Below are 24,277 nucleotides of genomic sequence, written 5' to 3'. Positions count from 1 at the left end.
GCTCGAACGTATTTGTAAGACAGTAAATCGATATGGGCATGCGCAGTTGTTATTCAAACCGATCACTGCATCATTCTACAGCGTGCGATCGGTCCCCCAAAAAAGTAGAAACAGATCCTACTTTGCGATAGCTTGTTAAAAATTAGCCAAACATAATCCTAAAAAGTGCAAACAAGACTATCAATGCTAAAGCAGGGCACGAAGGATATCTTTTTAAAGACACGAGACATAAATTAGCCAAAGTAATTTTACGACTGAATGTTAAGTTTGAAAACACGCGTGAGCAAGGAAATAATTGAATGGTAATCCGCTTTAACGCATCTTATAAGTTGTCCACCTGGCGTACACGTAGACAACAGTAGCAATTCTGTCCATAAAATTACGAAAATGCTGTTGTTGATTATAAGAAAAAACATCCGGTTTTTGTTTTACACATAGCGAGCTAAGAAAAAACAAACAGTAAAATTTACAATTTATTTTTTCGCTTTAAATGTAAACAATATCAGATACGTACAACTTTGTCAGCAATGCTATTTTTGCTGCAACAAGCAAGGATTAAATATTTATCATATTAAAAATATGCCTTTGCAAAACCTATATTATAATACCCGTATACGTCTGTGTGTCTGTCTGAAACGCAAAATGGTACCGCAAGTAGCGACATGTACGCAATGCGGTCTAAAAAAGGACGTGCGAATCCGTAGATTTTTCTACTGACACCGATTAGTATTTTGTATTTAGTGCCGTAAATCTAGTAATATTGGTATCAAAAAAGTTGCGAGAAAAGGTTGCTAGAGAGTTACGAGATCCTCCTAGTTTGCGACACAGCAGGACATTACGTCAAGGTTGTCCTAAACATTAGTAGCGGTACCGCGGAAATTTACGGTAAAACTTTGTAGCCGGTGTATTTTGAGTTTATAACATAAAATACATGAAAGAAATCTTTACAAATTTTCCTTTTTATATCACAATCTCAATTGGAAATGAAAACTGAGAATATTAAACCTGTATCCGCTTATTTTTGACCCATATTTGGGTCAAAAATAAACATAATGTTGATGACTAAAATATGGTAACAAAATCGGTAAAAAAACTAAGTAAAATTTAAAGCAGGTAAAATAGCTGGTCAGTGAAAATTAGTGGTCATTAAATCCAAATTTAGTCAAATTTCATCAACCTTTTTTATTGATAAGGTATATGATTTTGCCTTACCCTAAAAATAAGACGAAATTTCAAAAATAGGAACGCAGCATGGGCGAAGTTTTTTTTATAATAAAACGTAGTTTTTGTGGCTTAACCTTAGATTATAAGAGAAATTTTCACGCAAATTCAAATATTTCATGAGTATTGGATGTCTAGTCAGAGGGAGGTTTTTAAACCTTTGTAATAAATAAAATATTAAACAGCTGTAAAACTCATAACTCTGGCACACCCGAATGAGTAGCTGCTATAAAAGTCATAATTCGGTAACACATAAATCAGTCGCAATCACTCGAACAAGATCTGGTGTGAGGTTATGTCGAGTTTGCTTGTTTTTGGTTTTCCACTGGCTATAACTCCACGAATTAGACAAGCCTTCATCAAGATTTGTCGTATGCAAAACAGTTGGCCTGACCGGACGTTTCTCTTTAGTGTTATGGTCCGCATTATCCGTTGGAGAAGCGTAACCGCTTTCACTACCCGGGGAGGAGAGATAATTACGATTTTCGTCATCACGTCTCCAGTATGCTGAACCATCTTCGTAAGATTTCGCTCTCTCTCTGTATATACTGTCATGCACTATTTCGCACGAGCGATGTTTGCGTTCTAATTCCGCCATGTTCATTTTCTTTTTATATCGCCTCCAAAATACTGTACCATGCTCGTAACCGCTGGACATTTGTTTCACTCGTCCACTGTTGGTCGGCAAATTTAATGCAGTGGTTTTCTTTTTCTCAGCAAATTTCCTGTGTCTATACGTTAAAGCGGACTGCCGATCAACAATGGCGATGTATTCAGGGTCACCGTTTGCGAACGTGTCCTCATCATCATAATCATCCTCTTCAGTACTGAGCGTGATAGAAGGGGGGAGACTATCGGAACGTTTAAATCTCGTATCATCTGTTTTTAATGCTTCTAAAACTTTTAATTTGTCCTTAGAACCTCTCCTAGTTAGGTTTGGAGTGCTTTGTTGTCTAGTGTTATTAAAGTCTGTTGAATGAATTTTTTCCCGTGATCCTCTACGTTGAAATAACGGCGTACTTTGTCTCCTGGGTGTTAACGGTGTGCTTTGCTTTGTTTTAAAGTCATATCCTGGAACAAACATTGTTGTAGCTTTGATCAATGGCCCGTCGTATTGACTTAACTCGTCATCAGTTGTAAAACTTGAAGATTTTCGGTCTCGAACATTATCTTTCTTTTTATCTCGACTGTACCGTTGCGATTGAGACCTACGTAGTCTTGGTCCGTGTGTTACCACCATGTTCTTTAAATCCATCAGTGCATTTAAGGATTTTTTTCGGATAGTTGGACTTTTGGATTTATCCTCTTTGTGTTCGGTGAAAGAACCTTTTCTGCTGCCATGTTTTCTGGCATGGTTTTTTGCACATGAGTTCTCAGTTATTTCTTTTCTTTCTCCATTATCTGATTGTTCATCAGAATGGTCTGAAAACGATAGAGTTTGCTCCCGTTCTTCATCGTTAGAACAATCGCTGTTAATATCTGGCGAACTAAGAGACCTGTTTCGGTTTCCTAACTTCCGCTTTTGTATAATATCATCTAAACGGCTTGTAACTTTTTTGCTTTTTGTTCTATAAGAACCTGCTCTTTTAAGTGTCAATTTCGGAGATGCCATTGGTGAAAGTGCGAAAGACTTTTGCGAAATCGGTGATACCTTTCTTTTGGGGTTTGGAGAATTTCCAGGTGATGTGCCAGGCGAATGAAATGGCGAGGGAAAAGGGGAATTATCGTTCGAAGACAACAGTCTTGGTGAGGGTAGCGGCGAATGGTCCATTGATAACATTTCTCTCTCACCTCACACTTTTTTCTCTTTTGTATAACACTGTACAGTTTATTTTATCTATTAAAATAAACAAGAAAAATATTAAACTATGATTTATATATGTTTTTCTTTATACGAAAATGTTAATTTAAAGTTTAATGTTTTTTAAATGTAAAGGAAATTTTCTGAAATTTATCGATCAAGACGCCTGTCTTTTCCCTCTACCTTTTTCAGCAAAATCCCTATATATTAAGTTACGTTTTCAATTTTCTCAATATTAAGTAAGCTGGCAGTTAAAAGCACCTATAACCGCAACCTCTTTTTGTTTCTTATAAAAGAAGACGTGTCACAACAGTAAACTTGATGAACGTAAAAACAATCAACTCGCCCCAATCTCCCATATGAAACATCTACCTAAGCACCATATGTAGTACAAAAGAAAAACCAATTAGTGTATTTAAATAGTATATATATATATATATATATATATATATATATATATATATATATATATATATATATATATATATATATATATATATATATATATATATATATATATATATATATATATATATATATATATATATATATATATATATATATATATATATATATATATATATATATATATATATATATATATATATATATATATATATATATATATATATATATATATATATATATATATATATATATATATATATATATATATATATATATATATATATATATATATATATATATATATATATATATATATATATATATATATATATATATATATATATATATATATATATATATATATATATATATATATATATATATATATATATATATATATATATATATATATATATATATATATATATATATATATATATATATATATATATATATATATATATATATATATATATATATATATATATATATATATATATATATATATATATATATATATATATATATATATATATATATATATATATATATATATATATATATATATATATAAAGTTTCAACCTTGTGTTACGGCAGCAAAACCGGTCCTTGATCTTCCCTGATTATATAGCGTTATTTCAACTTTATTTTTAAATATAACGATAAACAATGCTTTTATGACGGAGAGGGAGGAGAGAGATGATTTTTTTACTGAGATATAGCGCTCAAACAAAAAAAAAATAAGTTGTATACAAAATTCAATTTATTTCAATGTATTTGGATTAGAAACTTTAAAAGATCAAAAAGAAGCGAAGATGTTATGTGTTGACACTTTACAAGCACACTCGTCCAAATATATATCTAACTCGTCCCACGCAAATCAACTGTTAAAGAAATGTTTCTACAAACAAGCCCCACTTACATGAAGCCGAACAAATGCCAAGTATATTTGGAAGGAGACCGTTGATCATAAAATGTTATTTGAAAATTGGATGGCGACAGAATTTGTGTGCTATCATAGTTAAAAGATCACCTGAAAGAGGAAATGATAAATTGAAACGAAGTGTTTGATAACTAAAATCATTCCAAGGAAAAAAGAAGGCGATAATGCACTCTTTTTTATTCGCTGTTCGTTCGTTCAATTAATTTCCAATCTCCTCCGACACTCCTGTTGATACGTATTATTTTTTTAAATACAGCCTTGTATTTCCTTCTGGCATATCTTTAGAGCTTGAAATACAACTTTATTTTATGAAGGAGAATCATTTGGTGAATTTTTTTAAATATATCATTTTAATTGGTACTTTTAGTTTTATTAAAATTAAAAATAAGAACGTGTTGTTTCTTGTGTATATTTAGGATGTAAGCAAAATATTAAGATAAGCATATTCTCAGAATATTCTCCACTTTTTGTTTCATTTTATAGTGAGTATTGTTATAAGATACACAAAGAATGAAATTTTACTTCAATGACAGCTCAACCGATTATACTTGCATCGTACAATTTAAGTTACTCTATCAGACTTGGTCGATTAGGATGTACTTCTCAAAGCAAACAAGTCTCTTGAAAAAAAAAATTCATCAATTCATCCTTAGTACACAATGGTCCAGCACGCATGAGACATATTTAGAAATAGAAAAAGATGCAACGAGATTTTAAAAGTGAAAAGTTGGCTAAAAAATGTAGCTAGGTAACAAAAAAATGTAGATGCTTAGAAAAAGTTTCGCGACAAAAAATTGTAACTTTAGTGAAACGTAACATAGCATTAAACTGTAAAAATGTGTCTCCACAAGACCTTTATTCAAATGTGTTTTTTTTTTCTTTTTGAATGTCAACTGATTTTTTATAAAAAACAAATTCGATATTTTTTAAAAAGTTAATAAATCTGGAATTTTTAAAATATAACACCGGATAAAAGTAGGAGTTTTAAATGACTTTCATCACTATCCAGCTTATCATCGATCTGGGGACGGCGTGTTTCAAAGATTGCGAGTTATATAAACTTTACCCGTAGTAGAGAAGTTCCCATACATCTTCTAAAGAAGCTGTTATCGCTATAATATTTGTTTTTCCAGACAAATGTCATTTAAAAGTGAAATAATTTAATATATTTTATATTAAATTATTTCATTTTATATTACATATTTAATATCGATACACTATTTTCTTCACCATATAAAAAATATAAATATCCTCTAAATTCTTTCAACGTTCTTTTTTAATAATCTTTAATACTTTGTTTTTACATCCATCATCCAAACGACGGCACGACAACCCATAACAACATCTCTCGAACAATATAAAAATCGTTTTTTGTCATGGAAGGCTATGGTATGACAAATATGTTAAGAGCTCTTCATTCAGAAAAAGTTAACTTTACTTTCCTTTGATCTTTTTTATTTATTTATTTATTTATTTATTTATTAACTTCTTAATTTCTTTTGCGGTATCATTTTACTTAAGACTTCCTGGATGGTAGATCCTAAGCTCCATTGCAGAGGCTTTTGTTGCTCTTTGTTGCTAAATAACGTCAAGTGACGTTCTACCAAAAACACATGCGATGGTAAAATGTTTACGTCATATATTATGATATTGATAACTCCAATGAAAAAAATACTTAGAGTTGTTGTAAAGGTCACAACAGAAAATTATGCGAACCAAGGTGGGGAATTTTAGGCTGCAAGTTAACACACATTTTTTTCTTTTTCATTGCTGCTGACGCAGTGTCAGAGACCTCGACTTAAATAAGTAAAAATTACATGATAAAATGTAATTTTTCCAGCCAGTGAATCACCAACAAAATGGTTGATGCTATATCAAGGCAACGCAAGCCCTGGCCTCCCTTAACCCTAAAATTATTGAAAATTTAAAGACCTACTTTACATTACCGATTATCATTTTGAAAACTATTACAACGGGCTGTTAGAAGGGTACGCATAATATGAAATCCGCTCAGCTCTCCTTCTGACGTCATTTGTTTATCTATAGTTCTACCCAACGTTTTGAAGCTATTTCTGACAGTATGTGACTTAGTAACCAATCAGAACACCCTTGTGGTTAAAACGTCATCTAGAAAAAAATGGCAAGTAGAAAAGAAGGTTCTATTTGTAGCAAAATTGTGACATAATTTCTGCCTCTTTTGAGAGTCGTTGTAGATAGGCGTTGTAAATAACTATATTTTACAACTAAGTATCTATATATCTTTCTAACAACATGTTTTACAGAATTTTCGTAGCTGAATAGAGTGTATGTATTTATGTACGAATATTTTTGTGTATGATGGCTGTAACCTGTAAATTGATTTATAATAAAGCAGACCAAGCCAGTCGGTCTGGTCTTTAAAATCAACACTATCATCATGAACTTTTATTCTGCAGCCGTGCCGTGGGCAGTTCGCCTCTCCTTTAACAGAGAACAAATTTTTCTCATTATGTAAACAACAAGAGGTTCAAATTTAAAGATAATAAATCCAATTAAAAATTGAAATAATTAATTTGAAAAGTTTTGCATGAGTGAATAAATGGGACATAATGATCTCGCAAAATTTCTCTTTGTTTTGATGTTTTGAAAGACACTTTTTGATTCAGAATATTACAATAAGCAACAAAGTAACAAACACAATTTAGTTAGGCTTTAAAAATTAGACCATACTTGTACCATATAACCAGATAAATAGATTTTAAGTCTGTCAAAATCAGAATGATAAGAAATAATTGAAGATTGAAGCTCAATATCCTTGGTCAACTGGAACTATTAATTTTTCGAGAATGCAAAAAGTTTGTAAATCAAGAAATGTCATAAATCGCAGAAAAATAGATTTGATTCAAGAACAAAGAAAATTTCAAGTTTTTCTCACTTTGTAACTATTGATATGATAATTTAGCCAACAAAAGTATAGAAAACTAAATTCAATATATTTCTAATCAGTCATTCAAAACTTTCACCGCATTTCAGTTTTTACGCGAGTAGCTACACCGTTTTTATAAAAATTAAGATTTTCAATTTGACATCTTCAATTGGCTTCTTTCAATTAAAGTTATTCTCAGAACAATTATGTCGAAATTTAATAGATTCGAAACAGGGTACTTAGGTGTTTTTGGCTTTTACAATGCTTCTTTTGAAGATAGTCTTAATTTCTACATATTGTATTTGACACCCATCAATATTGTTCATCAATATTAGAATGCTTAAAAAAACGCCAATGTTTATTTGAAAAGGACAAACATGAGAATCTACCTATTGATGGCTCTTAAAAGAAATTTCTAACCCAATCTGATAAAATGTGAGATGGTTGATAAATGTTATTTCAAATAAACGTCCACGCTTCTATAATAATTGATTTTAAAATAAACGACGAGGGCGTTAGTCACATGCGGTAGTCACAAGTAATATTCACCTAGAAATTGTATAATACCGCGGTTTTAACGAATTCAGTGCGAACGATGCTTTGTTGTTGAAAAAAAAAGTTTTTCTTACTACAAATATTCAGCACAAAGAGTAGAACCAACAGAGCTTAAACAATTTCTTTATTGCAAAACATTTTTAACTTTCTATAAATTTGCTGATTGTTAGCGGCTGTTTTAAAATGGTACTGCTGATAGAGTACGAATTGAATAAACTTCATCTGTTAGGTAAATAAAACAAAGAAAAAAAATGTTCATGTACATGTCAAAATATTTACAAAATGTTTTTAATCCTTCTCTCGCATCTGAAAAAAATATATTTTACATTTTCAAACGGTAACAAGATATCAAATGTACTACAAAGATCAAACAAACAAACATATGCCTATTTTTAACTCGGCATTTAAAGAGGATAATTTTTTGGCTATTTTGTTTAACCAAGATAATTGTCACATGATGGTGGGATATTTTTTCACGTTGCCTTTACAAAAATCAGTGAACACACAACTTCATTACATTTACTCTATGTACAGTAAGTTAGGTGCAAAAAAAATGTTTAACTGTAGGAACAAAACAAGCTGATCACGTGGAAAAATATAAAAAACTCGAACTAAACGGCTGAAGTCAAATTTTTTGTGACAAGCTTATTTTCATAAGAACTGAACCTGAGGCTGTTTGCTCTTAATTTTTTGTTCTTACTTAGTAGGAATTATGGACATTTCTTGGGGTGTTATCATTGCTAATAAACCTTTATGAGAGTGTTGATATCCAATATGAATACTACTACTTTGCTACATACTAATATATGCGAGGAAAGAAACGATGAGAAGAAACAGCTTGTGAAAGATTCGTAAAAGAATTTCTTTTTTATTCAGATTTAGGTTGTTTTTAGTTTTAGAACCAATCAATGTTTATATTCTTCGCGAAAATCTGATGCGTTTTATAAAACAACAAGTTTGTATTATAAAAAATGTGATATAAACACATGATACTGAATTAAGGAAAATAAGAACATAAACCAAAACTAAAGAGAAAACATATCATGTTGATAATATTCTTCTTGATTGTCGAACAAAATAAGAAAAATGAAGCTTCAAAGTGATTTAAAATATAAAGAGTCAGATTTATCGATTTATCAATTAACCGGAATCTGTTTGTAGTTGCAATTTATAACTACTGCACAAAAACACAACAACTACCCTAAACAACTGTAATTACAGACGAAAATTTGGTAACGTACCGCCATATATGCGACATAAATCGTCAATGTGTTTCGTTTCTTGAAAACAACAACATACAATCAATTCTAACTTTAAAGCCACAGACTACAAGTTTTTGTGTTTTAAAATATTACGCACTGATGAATAATACCACCATTGTATAAAAAGTATAATAACACATATTAATTCTATCTTTTAACACGACTGGATTTAATAAAAACGCACAACATTTGTAACAAAAAATGTTTCTGTTTATATCCCTTGCTTACCATTATATCCTCCGAAAAGTTTTTCTTTTGTTCATAAAGCGAGACGACGACACAATATTTACATTAAAAGCACGAATTTTCTTTTCTTCGCTGACAAGAAAATAAATAAATAATATAAAAAACAAAACAAGTAAACATACGGCAACCCATCGCTGTAATTAAAACAGATAAAAGTTGATTCGCTACAATAACAAAAATCACATTATCCATAACTTTAGGCGGATTAGGGCGATGACACTTTTAAACAAAAATTATGATTTTTGGGACACGAAGACATAAATATTCTTCTTCGTAGAGACTCTAACAACTCTCTCTTTAAGTATGACAAAATGTCTTTACCTCGTTCATGTTCACATATAATTGGTTTAATCTCACTCAGTCCTAAAGGTTAAGTTTTGACTTCTGTTTTGTGTATTACTGCTAACGAAGTAAACAAATTGCTTTAATGTAAACAGTTCTCATTCACTAAAGACAAAGCGGTTAGAATAAATAAATAAATAAATAAATAAATAAATAAATAAATAAATAAATAAATAAATAAATAAATAAATAAATAAATAAATAAATAAATAAATAAATAAATAAATAAATAAATAAATAAATAAATAAATAAATAAATAAATAAATAAATAAATAAATAAATAAATAAATAAATAAATAAATAAATAAATAAATAAATAAATAAATAAATAAATAAATAAATAAATAAATAAATAAATAAATAAATAAATAAATAAATAAATAAATAAATAAATAAATAAATAAATAAATAAATAAATAAAAAATATCAAAAAATCCATGTTTACACTCACCAAGGTAAAAAAACAACAACAAAAAATAGCGTGGACATGTTTATAACGTTCGTCATCTGTGACGTCATTAGTGAATCACAATGTTGAAAAGAAGCTCATATTTCATAGACCGTCGTAAAGTCATGGTGAGTCCACGTAGTGCTTACAAAATGTCGCAATTTTGTAGAGTCGGTAGGAAGGGTGTTAATTACATGACGTTGTTTACAAAGCAATGCCATGACAGTTGACATCACACAAGGAAATCTTTAAATCATGCTGCAGAACTGAAAGTGATGCGTCGATAAAACATCCGGCAGACGTATTAAATAAGCAACAGGCACTACTTCCATGCTGGCGTCATAAATGCTACAGTCATTATAAGGCAACAATAAAAACAATGTTGTACAAAAATAGTACTTTTGGACACTTAAATTTTCAGCTAGGCTGATCAAGATGAATAGGCAGAGTGTTTAGTCAATTAATAATTTGCACCCGTTCTTTAATAAGACTCGTGGCTAAGGGACTAGTTGGTTCGTGTTTGGCACCGTTGGGTATCCAAATGCATACAATTTCTGAAACATGAACTTGAACGCTTTACATAGCAACGATTTTCGACCGCAGATCTGCGTGATCCACCGAGGAATAAAAAGAATGGAGGTAAAAGAAATTAGCTTAAAATAAGTTTTTAACCTTCCTAAATAAATACAATAATTCCTCAAAACACAAACCGCGTACATAAGAGAGGTTAGGACAAGTTTAACAAGCAAGAGGGAGGAAGAAATGAAAGTTTTAATTAAAATTTCTATATAGTTGTTGTTGTTAGGTTGTCATGGAGATTAAAATAATAGGGAGAATAATGGTACTTGTTTTTGTTTGTACTGCAAATATAACGTTTCTGTAATATTTGTTGCTAAGACCTAAATATTCTCCCGAAAAGTAAACAGATCAGCATTCATTTAAAAAAGTGATACATGGTTATCACCATGATACAAAAAGGTCAATACCGGCTATTTAAATATCCCTGCTGTTTGAACTACCATATTTGGTATGAAATTAGTTTATTATTGGTCAATTTCAAATCTAATAAAATTATGGAAGGGGCATAATGCCTTCCTACCGTCTTAAAATAACTTTCCGGGGGTAGCTATTTCGTTGACAGGGGGTGTTATCTAAAAAATAAAAAAGATTTTTTTTATTTATATTATATCTTAACTTTATACTTGCTGTAATCCCTGTTTTTTTAATATCTAGACTTAGTGAGAGTGCATTCTTTATAAGTCTATTTTGCAGACCAGAATATGGGTAATTTACTGATATGTTTGTTAAAGAGTATTAGAGTATTAAGATAAAATTTTCAATATGGCTTTGGTGTGCCTAAAAATTACGAACAAAAACAATACTCATTTGAACGCCGGTAAGAAAAACGCTAAATTTTAAGTGACATAATGCCCTACCCTTCATAGCTATAATGGTCAAAATGTCATAGCTGTGTTAAATTGGAATCAATTTGTCAGGGCAAAGTTTAGTTTTAGTTTATCAACATTATTAGATGCTTTTTAGCTCAAATAAACTGACTCCTATGCATAAAAATGTAAATTTAACTTAGCTAGAAAAAACCAAGACTGCTCTCGTCAATGTTGCAGACCTGAGACTTGAAACTCATATGCGGAGGTCACAGAAGTTTAGATTCTCTGGCCGCTTAACAACGCAGTAATTTCAAAATAAATAATTTTTAATCTGTTTAGGTAAGGTCTCGGATAACGGCAAACCGGACTTGCTTAATACTATGTGATGTGACTTTGTGAGTAGCCCAAACACTAGCCTGACGAAAACTTTACTTTTTTTAGAAGTATGGGTTGGTTGAATCGTGTAAAATGAACCATGTTCTAATGTTCTAATAAACCTGCTTATTTTTTCAATAATTTTTTATCACACCACAAAGTTGACAATTCAATTTGGTTAGCGTAACCCTATCCATGCCGTTCTCTGGTGTTGGGTTGTAAAGGCTGATTTCCAATACATAAATTTAAGCGAAATGTGAAAAAAGTTCGCAAAAAGCAATTGGCTCTCACTTAGTTGGATTTTGTTATTCTAGGTGCTACCCACTTTACTCTTCATATTACTCGTAGCATACGAAATTGTTTAAGAAATATTTTAAGCCTTAAATTAAAGTGTGATATTTCCCTTTTAAAGTTTCTTTCAGCAAATATTTTACGAACTAAAAATCATGCTCTTCTTACCCTCATCTTTATTATAACAGAAGCAGCCATGTTTCTTTGCTTTTAAAAGTGAACTTACATATTCGTAAGTAGAAATCACGCCTTCGAAATTATTTCCCGCGAAAAAAGTTTAGGCGAATTAATTCCACTAACAATTATTAAGTGAAAATTCGCCGTAAGTAAAACTTGGTACGAATGATAATTGGCACCAATTATGTCTATAACATGACAACTGAAAATATTCTTTTTTTTTTGCTGTGAATCAAAATAAATAATTTTACAGGTCACCAAATTAACAGAACTACAGGAAAACGGAATAATAATAAAAAATCATCGGAAGAGTATATAAGGAGAACATTAAAGCCCTAGGACTAAAGAACCTCATCCCCAGGGTTTTTTGCCTTTTTGACCTCGAGGCGGGCAGCGAAATTACCCCTGGTACAGGCTGGTGAATTCTGTAATGCGATTGACGTACATCCGACATAGATAATTTATTCACGCATCATAACATATGCTACAATTTACTATAAAGATGGCGGATTTCCTTACAAAAAACATTATGAGGAAGTTAAAAAAGATTGACTAAAAAAGGGTGAGAGATGATGTTAAGATGTTATTTTGGCAGATTTCCATTGTTGACATTTTGAATAATAATAAGGTTCTTCTTTAAGCTCATTAAAAAACATGACTTTGGCAATTTAGCTGGATGAGAAAATACATGCAGCTAGCTAATCTTGCTACTATGTACTTAGGCAGGCGTAATCAGCCATTACTAAATAAAAAAAAATCTTATTTTTTTTTCATTTTTCTACTTAAAAAAACAAGTGCTCTTCCTAAAGTATAGTTTAGTCACACCAGCTAAATGCGTCTCTAATTATTATAGCTAAACAACTGATATGACTGCTTAACAAGTTTTCTTAACTAGTTATACATGACCGGCCGACAAATTTTGTTGGTCTGTCATGTATAGCTAGCAAGCAGAAACGTCACACTTGTGCAAAATTTCGCCACACCAGTTATAGGTAGAAAAATGTCACGTTTCGAAACAAAATGTGTTTCTGAAAACACCACAAAAAGGATTTACGGCTGAAAACAAAAACCAAAGAAAAAAGTTATACAGCTAGAGAGACCATTCAATAATTACATAATGCCTGAGGGGTGGGGGTTTGATCATATTTGTTACGCACTGTTATGAAAATTTAATTTTTATTTATGTCAGATATTTTTAGTTATTTTAGTATACGATCATATACATCTTGAATTTGTTTTTTGCCTCTTGGTTTACACAAAAGTACCGACAATGTTCTTGTTAATCACATAAAGTCAGTATTGTTTGCGATGTTCACGTGTCGCAACAATTGGCTTCTAAGTGTACGCCCTAGTGTCTGTAGTACTTAGGCTGCGCTAAAACTGCAATAGAATTCACACCACTCCACTAAAAAACTGCTGAGATAACGTGACTGTGTCTTTTTAATTTTTTTAAAAAACAAAAAGTGCTTTTTATCTTATTTACTTCAAAGTATGAAGTTTGTACTGTAATTTAGTTTACTGCATTATAAGAAATATCAAATAAATTTATTTATTACGTGCCTTCCAACCAATTTGAACATTCTGTAAAAAAAATACCCACTTTGCTACCCATATAATTCCAATCACTCCTATAATTTACCACAGGGTAGAGCATACCCCGAAGTGTCCATTCTATTAAATTCTTAAGACTAGTTCTTTATTTTTTGTTTCAGTTTTTTCATCAGAATGCTTAAATTTTGTTTGATGCTGGATGTGTATTTTTTACCATATTTTTCGCCACAAGTGTTCTTATTTGCGTTTTTCTAAAAGTTACAGAAATACATCAGATATACGATTTACGGATGATAATAAATGCGAAGTAGATGATGTTGAAGTTATTTTATTTGTAGAAATATGCATCCACGTGTTTTTTATAAGAAACTTGACGCTAGGTAATCAACTGCTAATTCACAGATAATGATAAAATTGATAATATAAAATAGACAAGGATCTTATTGAACAGAAGTTTCCTTTAAGGTTAAAAAACACATCCAGACTCATCCCAAAAAACGTTTCAAATAAACAAAATAAAAAAACAAAAGTATAACAGATAATTGTGTCTTAGTACGTGCTTTATTTTTCAAAAGCTAGGAAGGAATTCAGTTCTTATTATGTTCTTTAGCAAAATCTCAGCCTTAACTGTTTTATTTCTGATTTTTCTTTTAATAATACCATACAGTTATAACCCATGTTGAGAATACTGTCCATATTTCCTAAACTGTAAAATAAAAGTATATAAAAGTATAGATTTTCAGGGTGCCAGATAAACTTCCTATCGAATAGTGCTATTTTTGTCATAAAATAATAAACTGGAAACACGTAAAAAAATTATCGCGTAGAAATCACAAATCATTCAAATGTACTCCACTTCAGTACTAAAACACGGCTCCGTTTTGCTTTTTACCTAATTCCATATTTGTATCAATATTTTGCTTTTTGTGCTTTTTCGTTGAACTTTTACCTTTATACTTTAATAAAATCTTTACAACTCATTTTAAACCTACTTTAGGGCCTTCAAAGTATGGAGACATAAATTCTGTGAGTTATAGTTACGACAAGAAAATCCGCACAACTGTAGCATTGGACAAATTAAATAAATTCTCATTATTTTTTAATTGACGTCACATGTTTTGTGTGGCGTCATCAGCAATTTCAAAAACAGACATATATAGACGTATCTCTATAATAATACGCTAATTCCGTGTGTCTGTCTGTCACTTTTGCAAAGTGGATTACATTCTTCAAAATTTTCCTTAACAAATTCTTTAAAACATCGCCTATAAAATTGTTCTGTAATTTACCAAACTTTACCGATAAAATAGTATTGACGTCAAAGGAAAGTTAATTAAGATTAGTGAAGCCATTACAATGCACTTAAAACTTTGAGGCCAAATAACTTGGAAACGAGGTGGTGACGTCAATGTTTTTTCACCGCGTGGGTAACTAGGGACCACCTGGGACCAATTTGGGTAATTTCAAAACCTGGGTCCCCAAATCCATTTCGGAATGAACGGGTTTATGACGTCATCAAAAAACCTTTAAACCACAATATTTCCGTAACCGTTGGTCAAAAGTACATGATCCTATACATTTTCTTGATCAGCGTTTCAAGATCTATACGAGAGAGGCAACAGGTACATGAATTTCTGAAAAAAAAATTTTTGTGTTTTCACGGGCCTTTGCTGACGTCAGCACAATTTTTAAACACTTATATCTCTTTTTGCGTTCCTCGAAAACATATTATCCTACACATTATTTTGATCAGCGTGATTCAACCTCTACACATTACTATAAAATAATAAAATAAATTTCTCTAACTTTTTTGGGATCTTCACTGCTGACGTCAGCAAAACATCTAAAACAACCTATTTTTCTATTGCCCATCTGCCTAAGTGGATTTCTCCACGGGCCTTATCGACTAGTCTATATAATAATACGCCAGTTCCGTGTGTCTGTCTGTCACTTTTGCAAAGTGGATAAAATTTCTTTGATAAAGTCTATAAAATATCGCCTAAAAATTTGTTCTGTAAATTAGAAAACTTTGACGTTAAAGCAATATTGACGTCAAAGGAAAGTATATTAAGATTAGTGAAGCCATTGCATTGCACTTTTAAATTTAAGGCTAAATAACTTGGAAACGGGTGGAAATAACTGACGTCATCTCCTGCGTAGGTAACTAGGGACCACCTGGGACCAATTTGGGTAAGTTTCCCAAACCTGGGTCCCCGAATCCGTTTTGGAATGGACGGGTTGATGACGTCATCAAAAAACCTTCAAACCCTAGTATCTCTGCAACCGTTTGTCAAAAATACGCGATCCTATACATTTCCTTGATCAGCGTTTCAAGATCTATACGATGAAGGCAACAGGCATACCCATTTCTAAGAAAAAATAATTGTGTTCTGACATGTTTCTGCTGACGTCATCAAATTTAAATGACGGTTGTTTTTCTCTGTTATCCTGCCTAAGTGGATTTTTCCACGGGCCTTATCGACTAGTCTCTTATAATAATACGGAGCTTCTGTCTGTGACTTTTGCAAAGTGGATAAAATTTTTTTGATAAAGTCTATAAAATATCGCCTAAAAATTTGTTCTGTAAATTAGCAAACTATGACGTTAAAGCAATATTGACGTCAAAGGAAAGTATATTAAGATTAGTGAAGCCATTGCATTGCACTTTTAAATTTAAGGCTTAATAACTTGGAAACGGGTGGAAATAACTGACGTCATCTCCTGTGTGAGTAACTAGGGACTACCTGGGACCAATTTGGGTAGGTTTTACAAACCTGGGTCACCGAATCCGTTTCGGAAGAGACGGGTTAATGACGTCATCAAAAACTTTTAAACCCTAATATCTCCTCATCTGTTTGTCAAAAGTACACGACCCTATACATTTTCTTGATCAGCGTTTCAAGATCTATACGATGAAGGCAGCAGGTGTACAAATTTCTAAATAAAAATTTTTTTTGGGGGGGGGTTTGACTGATGTCATCAAAATTTTAAAACCCTTATATCTCATTAACTGCTTATCAAAAAGACATGATCATATACATTTTCTTGGTCAGCGTTTAAACCTCTGCACAGTACAGGCAACGAATAAACTAAATTTCGCCAAAAAATTTTTTAATTGCACTGCTGACGTCAGCAAAAAATCTAAAACAACCTATTTTTCCATTGTCCTTCTGCCTAAGTGGATTTTTCCACGGGCCTTATCGACTAGTCTATATAATAATACGCCAGTTCTGTCTGTCTGTGACTTTTGCAAAGTGGATAAAATTTCTTTGATAAAGTCTATAAAACATCGTCTATAAATTTGTTCTGTAAATTACCAAACTTTGACGTTAAAGCAATATTGACGTCAAAGGAAAGTATATTAAGATTAGTGAAGCCATTGCATTGCACTTTTAAATTTAAGGCTAAATAACTTGGAAACGGGTGGAAATAACTGACGTCATCTCCTGCGTAGGTAACTAGGGACCACCTTTGACCAATTTGGGTAAGTTTCCCAAACCTGGGTCCCTGAATCCGTTTCGGGAATGGACGGGTTGATGACGTCATCAAAAAACCTTCAAACCCTAATATCTCTGCAACCGTTTGTCAAAAATACACGATCCTATACATTTTCTTGATCAGCGTTTCAAGATCTATACGATGAAGGCAACAGGCATACACATTTCTGAAAAAAAAAGTTTTGTGTTCTGACATGTCTCTGCTGACGTCATCAAAATTTAAATGACGGTTATTTTTCTCTGTTATCCTGCCTAAGTGGATTTTTCCACGGGCCTTATCGACTAGTATAAAATAGAAACATATATAGAAACATATATAGAATTATAATTGTGAAAATAGGGAAAAGGATACATAATGTGGCAAAATTTAGCCAAAATGTTTGATTTAATACCATAGGCACTAAATTTTTATACTCATATGATCATTAGATCAAAATTTATAATTTATAACGTTCTTCGTTTTAGATATTTTAGTATGGTGGTTTTGTTTAAGTAATATCTAACAACTTGTTACGTTATCAAAAGGTGATGTCAAAATATTTAGAAGAGATGTCAGTCCTAAAAATATTAATTAATAGTCACAAAATTTCATAACAATAGAGCAACTAATTACCGACTTTCATACAGCGCAGTCTGGGCACTAGTAAAGCGCTTGTAGGGACAATTTTTTCATAATGGTAGCGCAACAAGAAAAAAACAACAACATTAACAGAAAGTTTAGATTGTGGCTGACCCATGGAGGTATAAAAGAACTTTTACACCTCCTTGTTTTACTATTATAACACTAAAATTAAAGAAGGGTAATCTTTAATGGTTTATGGACTGTATTCTATTCAAAAGACACAAAATCCAAGGTTATTAATGACTAAAGACTGTGTTGATTCCGTCTTAAGATTAGCCTAGCTAAAAGTCAAGTGTCCAACCTGTTAAACCAGAAAGAAATGTTATTGTTGGCACCAAAGTTTTAATTGTTATCTTTAAAAAGTATTGTCTCCAATAGTTACTACCACTATATTTCAAAACAAAACAAGTGCAGTTAGTGAACTAGCTAGCTAAATTGCCGACGAAAGATAGGTGTACTTTAAGCCAGTTAGCTTTAGTTGGCCTGGCCAGTGCACAGGTACAAGGGAAACATCACTGTAAATACTTTTTTTTATTATCATTATGTTAGCTGTAGTTGCATCTACCTTGACCCTAAATAAATCACAATTTTTTTAAAGTTATTTTTAGAGATGCTAAACCATAAAATTATGGAGTTGGCGGGGTTAAATATTCGCTTTTAGATAATCACATAATAAGGACAGTATAAGCTACATATGCAGTTGTGGCATTTTTAATAACCTTTCGTCCAAATTTGAAAATATTTTTTGATAATTATCCATATGTATCTTGATTCTTTCAGCTTGATATTCGATTATCCATTTCTTCTCCTTTTGCAACAATTAGCTAGCTAGCTCTATTTTTTTTGGTTGTCCTTGTTGTAGTCATAGCGAAACATACATTACATTGTATATACATATGGTAGTTTCCAGCCATCTATATATAATTCATACCATGAAGGTTGATTATAAGGAAAAGATGTGTAATATCTAGTAGTATGTCACGTATTTTCTTATAGATAGTCCATGCTCATTGCCTCTGCAATCACAGATCAATCACATAGCTTCTTTTAATAAAGTTAATATACCACAGAAAGGTCTAGCAGCACCATTTCAACACGTTATTTAAAAGTAAAGCGTTAGTATAAAAAGCAAAGAAGGAAAAAAACAACTAAAGATTACACATTTCTTGGCCTTTCACCGTATGACACAAATAATTCTTTGTGAGAAAGTAACCGAGAAACTTGACTGGGCTATCGAGTCAAAAAACAAGCTAAAAATTTGTCCCTACAAGCGCTTTATTCGTGCCCAGACCGCGCTGTATGAAAGTTAATTCGAAAGATATGTTATGGTTATGACTCCATATTCATTAATGCTTGTACCTTAAAGCGTAGAGGTGTGTGGAGCAAAAATTTTTTCGAGATATTAAGATTTAAATTTTGTACTTAAAGTAAAGTTTATTAGAAGGAACTTAGAAAATCCTTGTCCTGACCAAAATTAATATTTGTATTTGGTTAAAATAAATAACGATTTGGGTGTTCAATGTCATGAAAATGGGTTTTTATTCGACCCAATGCAAAATATTATTTTTTCTAGATTGGCCGTTAAACAAAGCACAATGGGGAATGTGTTTTCTTAAAATACTTGTTTTTACTTAACTTTGTTGGAAGTAATAAATTTTCTGCTGTAAGTTTTGCACCTAATAAAAATGAAGAAATATTCGACCTTGTGCGCAAACACATGAATTGAATGAACAATTCACATTCATGAAAATTACCTCAACAAACATTCAAATAATCGTAAACGAGTCGTCGTAGGTATCTTATCTAAATATCATCTTTCTTTCATTTCTTTCTACTGATAAAAATAGGCGCTAACAAGAACGTAATTGTGCATTCTTAGTGTAGAAACCACGTTCCCTTGGTTACATTAAAATTTTCCGCGATGGTTTGAAAAAATGATCTATCTTGTCAAAAAATATTGTATTTTCCATCTTGATTATATAAATCACGTGGTCTTAAGACCATTGCGTAAAAGCTCACTGTCATTTCTTAATTCTTTCAGGTAATCTCATCTAGAACAAAAGCGTTTATGTTCTCATGGCTTATTTTATAAATTGGAGTTAACTTTTGTAACCAACGTCATGGCTTTTTTTCTCTTTCTGGCAATCAAGGACGATGAGATTGTCAGAAAAAACGACCTAAGACAAGGTTGCTTTTGTAATATATTTTAGCCTGTTGCATTTGTAATTTCAAATTGTATCATAGCATCTGTTAAGATTTGAGGATGTGTTTTATAATTGAATTCCTTATATGTATTAAAATTTAACTGTGATCTCTGTTTCGCATTTCTTGTCCTCAATACATTCATTGCTCACTTTGACGTTCCAAACTTTTTTCCTCCGTCCAGCAATGCCTTATGAACATTTTCAGCCCTTTTTTCTGTTAGTTTATCTTCACGAAAGTGTGTCGAATAAATCACCCTGACAAATTTTCCATGTGTGTAAAAGAGACTTAATTGTTTTGTATTTGTAAAAAACGAAAAACCTTATGTAACGCTTTTATATTTTTCTTTGAAAGACATACAGTAGAGTCTCCATAACTCGAACGGCCAGGGGGGGAAGGAAACCGTTCAAGTTAAGGAGACGTTCGATAGTAGAGGTTTTCAAGTTTTTTCAAAATTTTTCCCTTATTTACCTACCAGATGAACAAAAACAGTGTATTAAGTACGGAGTCTTACTTATTGGGGGTTCTGGGTTGGTGAAATACAAAAACAGAGCGTTTTAGTTGCTTTTTGCTTAAATTCTTTAAAAAAGATCAGTTATAATTGATTGTTTACAAATATCATCACAATCTCGTTTGATGTTTTTATTCAAGTCCTTTAGGGAAGCCAACATTTCTTCCCCAAATTTCGAGAAAACGCTTAGGTCCTCAAGGACGGTGATTGCTGAACGCACTTGTTCGGCCGTTGGTCTTGAAAGATTATCCTCATCCTTGTCATCGTCATCTTCTTCATCCTCTTCATCTTCCTCATCTTGAGTTCCAGTGATATCAGCAATGATGTCAGCAGTTTTTAGACTTGTATGGGATGTGCTCATTTCGATATCGAAATCAATGAAATCCTCAACTGATATGGTAGAATCGATATGGTCAGGAAACCTTCGTTTTATGTACGAGCTTGGAACGAGAGATCAGCATCGAGGGTCGGGATTGGGTCCTCTTCTACCTCGCTACTGACAAGGTCTTTGAATGGATCGTCATCTTCGTTGATGGCATTTTCAGCATCCTTCTGGGAAATTTCTGATTTCTGAAAACAGTTGGTAAAGGTTTGGTTGTCAATATCGTTCCACGCTTTTCTAAGCATGAACATAGCAGCAAGAATCGAGAACTTCGGGATAGAGACTTTTTCATCCAATGCTTTTATTAACTTGCGGACTGCTAACGATCGATAATTCGCTTTCAGTGCACGAATGATTCCTTGGTCCATAGGTTGAGTATGCGACGTTGTATTCGGAGGAAGGAAGATTAATTGTACCCATTCCAGCTTTTCAACATGAGGATGAGCGGTGCAATTGTCAACAATCAGAGCAATTTTTCGTTTAGAGACAGAAAATTTTCGATCAAACTCGCGTACCCAATCTTCGAACAGCTCTCCAGACATCCAGCTCTTTTTTTGCGAACGGTATCGACAGGGTAGTGTTTTGACACCTTTAAAGCAACGAGGTTTGACAGACTTTCCGATTACAAACATTGGTAAGCGCTCTCCTAAGGCATTGCCAGCAGCTAACCCAGTAAGTCTGACTTTACTATGCTTTCCTCCAAAGCACTTTTCACCTTTCATGTGCAGAGATTTATTTGGAAGGCATTGGAAGAAGAGCCCGAATTCGTCGGCATTGAAAATGTTTTCCAAAGGATAGCGGGACAAAATGGTTGGTAAGGTTGTCTCTGACCATGGTGCTGTCATCTCCTCAGTGACAGATCTTGATTCGCCGGCGATGGCTTTGAAGGATACGCCCTACCTGAAAATATAAGATAAGAAAAATGTGTATCTCCGTTGATGTGTCAAGTGTGATTAGAGCTTTAAGCTTTGCTTGATTCGAATAAAAAAGATTCGACTTTTCTAAATTTGTTTACTTTGTTTTCGGTTTGTTTGTTTTGGATGCCATGGAAGTCAAACAAGTCAAAAAATTAAAAGACATTATTTGCTGCAAGGAACTTCCCATCATTAGGCTTCTTACTTACGATATAAACGCTTTTGTAATGGGTTATCATGTTTATAAAAGTAACTGGACACCCTCTACCGGAGACGAATTTTATGGTTTTATGGAACCGACAAATAAATTGGATAAATATGCAGTCGCAGTCAAGAAAAATGATGGAGAAGTCATAGGTCATCTACCCCTCGGGAAGTCCGGCCGTTTTGCAAAAGTCATTTTTTATTTTCTCGGGAATGACAGCTTCAATGTTTGCAAAATAACAATTACTGGAAAGTCATTAAATGCTGGTGATGGTTTGGGGATGAAAGTTCCATGCAAGTTATCCTTCATCTCAGAAAAAAAGTCTATTGATACTACCAAAGCTATTGTAATATTCATAAGATTTGTATAAATTTAAATATAAAAGTATGTTTAACCAACCTGGTTTTCAATTTAGCTAGCCACCCTTGTGAAGCTTGAAACGACTCAACACCCAGTTCTTCTGCGAACTCAAGAGCTTTCTCCTTCAGAATCACTCCACTTATCGGAATATTTTCGCTTCTCATCACAAGTAGCCACTTATGAACAGCCTTGTTCGCATCTTCAGATTTTTCAGGTTTTGATCTCTTCGAGATTAACCCTTTTCTTATTTTTTTCCACGTCGACAATGTGCTTGAAGGAATAGTGAAAGCTTTTGCAACATCCTTTGGAGCAGTTCCTTTTTCAAGCTCTTTGAGGGCACTGTATTTTATTTTACAGGACTTGTTATCGGCTCTACTTCTTTTTGACACTGCCACAGACGCCATTGTCAGATTGCTCTGTAATTCTGTTTTTGAAAATTGGTTGAGAAAGCGTTGTCGTTCGAAACAAACAAAACATTCGAATCATGCATTCGAACAATATAAGGTCCACAACACACGTAAACATTAAAATATGAAAATGATAAAGAGTTAAATGATCAGGAAAACTTATCAATTTTTTTCAAAATGCCACAAAATTCGAGTGATGGAGTCAAAAACCTTCAAGGGACAAAATAATCTGTTCGGCTTAAGGGAACATTCCAGTTATGGAGGTTCGAGTAGTAGAGGTTTTTTTATAAGAGTTTATTAGGAAATTTTCACGGTGTCAACGAATTCGTTCGAGTTAAGAAGACGTTCGAGTAATAGAGGTTCGAGTTATGGAGACTCTACTGTACCTTGTTTTATTCTCCGTCTGAATTGTATACTCACGACTTCTGACTTTTCATCCATCTCTTTGCTGTATTTGTGCGATATCTACCTAAAAGCTATTTTCTTCCCAGTAAACACGAGACGTCTTAAACACGTCTTTAGAACGTCTTTTAAAGACCAGACGAGACGTCTCTAAGACGTCTCTGACCCGTCTAAAAGCGTAACGCCTAAAGACGTCTTCAAGAAACGTAAAAAAGACGTCTTTTTGCGACGTGTTAAAGACGTTTTAAAGACGTTTAAGAGACGTTCCCGTAGGTACCAAAACGTCTTAAAGACGTCCTTATTTAGTCTTTTCAAACGTTATACTGCCAAAGCAGGCCTGCTTCAAATATTTTTCGCCTATGCGCATTAGGATTTTAGTAATTTTAAATCTGATTGAGGTGTGACAAACCGAAACAAGAAAAGGGTTAAGAAAACGATGATGAAGTATTTAATAGAAACTTGATATTTATATCATTTATATAAATAAACAGTTTAATATGAATAAAATAATATCACATACAAGCTTTTTTATAAGCAACAACAACGAAAACAAATTCATTAAATACTTTTGGAAACTTTTCTTGTTCTAAAAGATGAATGTTCAATGAGCAACAGATAGCAACAATCGAGTCTTTAAAACAGAAAAACTAAGCTGCATTAGGCCAAAATAAAAAAGTGTGCATAACACAAATTATATAGTGTAATACTACAAAAATAAAATTGTTGACCAGAAACAATAACAGTTAGTATCTTTGAAGGTTGTCTTGAACAACAGCGTCATTTTATTTCGCCAATCAGTAACACTTTGGTCTGAGCCCTGCTTGTAAAATATGTCTGTCATATTGTGCACGTTGGATGAT

The 24,277-nt window shown here is 32.4% G+C and overlaps 3 protein-coding genes across 3 annotated transcripts; all 3 read right to left on the bottom strand.

Annotated features, from left to right (window-relative positions):
• Nucleotides 1–460: 460 nt before the first annotated feature.
• LOC130630027 (uncharacterized) lies at nt 461–9,442 on the bottom strand. Its single transcript, XM_057443426.1, has 2 exons — nt 9,076–9,442; nt 461–3,058 (listed from the first exon to the last, which is right to left on the bottom strand). Exon 2 carries the CDS (start codon nt 2,999–3,001, stop codon nt 1,457–1,459), a length of 1,545 nt encoding a protein of 514 aa, XP_057299409.1. The 5' UTR covers nt 3,002–3,058; nt 9,076–9,442; the 3' UTR covers nt 461–1,456.
• Nucleotides 9,443–21,176: 11,734 nt separating this feature from the next.
• Nucleotides 21,177–21,974, bottom strand: LOC130629917 (tigger transposable element-derived protein 6-like). Its single transcript, XM_057443293.1, has one exon. The coding sequence runs from the start codon at nt 21,972–21,974 to the stop codon at nt 21,177–21,179; it is 798 nt and encodes a 265-aa protein (XP_057299276.1).
• A 664-nt stretch (nt 21,975–22,638) lies between these two features.
• LOC130629916 (major centromere autoantigen B-like) lies at nt 22,639–23,012 on the bottom strand. Its single transcript, XM_057443292.1, has 2 exons — nt 22,698–23,012; nt 22,639–22,647 (listed from the first exon to the last, which is right to left on the bottom strand). The coding sequence occupies exons 1-2, from the start codon at nt 23,010–23,012 to the stop codon at nt 22,639–22,641; spliced, it is 324 nt and encodes a 107-aa protein (XP_057299275.1).
• Nucleotides 23,013–24,277: the final 1,265 nt, after the last annotated feature.

This window comes from Hydractinia symbiolongicarpus, chromosome 2 (assembly GCF_029227915.1).
Source record: "Hydractinia symbiolongicarpus strain clone_291-10 chromosome 2, HSymV2.1, whole genome shotgun sequence".
Lineage (NCBI taxonomy): Eukaryota > Metazoa > Cnidaria > Hydrozoa > Anthoathecata > Hydractiniidae > Hydractinia > Hydractinia symbiolongicarpus.
Note: the sequence above shows the minus strand (reverse complement) of the source record. Positions and strands in the feature narration are given on the sequence as shown.

Bases quoted from the DNA above. Each gene is read 5' to 3' on its own strand.
- LOC130630027 (XM_057443426.1), bottom strand. From the start codon at position 3,001: ATGTTATCAATGGACCATTCGCCGCTACCCTCACCAAGACTGTTGTCT.
- LOC130629917 (XM_057443293.1), bottom strand. From the start codon at position 21,974: ATGACAGCACCATGGTCAGAGACAACCTTACCAACCATTTTGTCCCGC.
- LOC130629916 (XM_057443292.1), bottom strand. From the start codon at position 23,012: ATGGCGTCTGTGGCAGTGTCAAAAAGAAGTAGAGCCGATAACAAGTCC.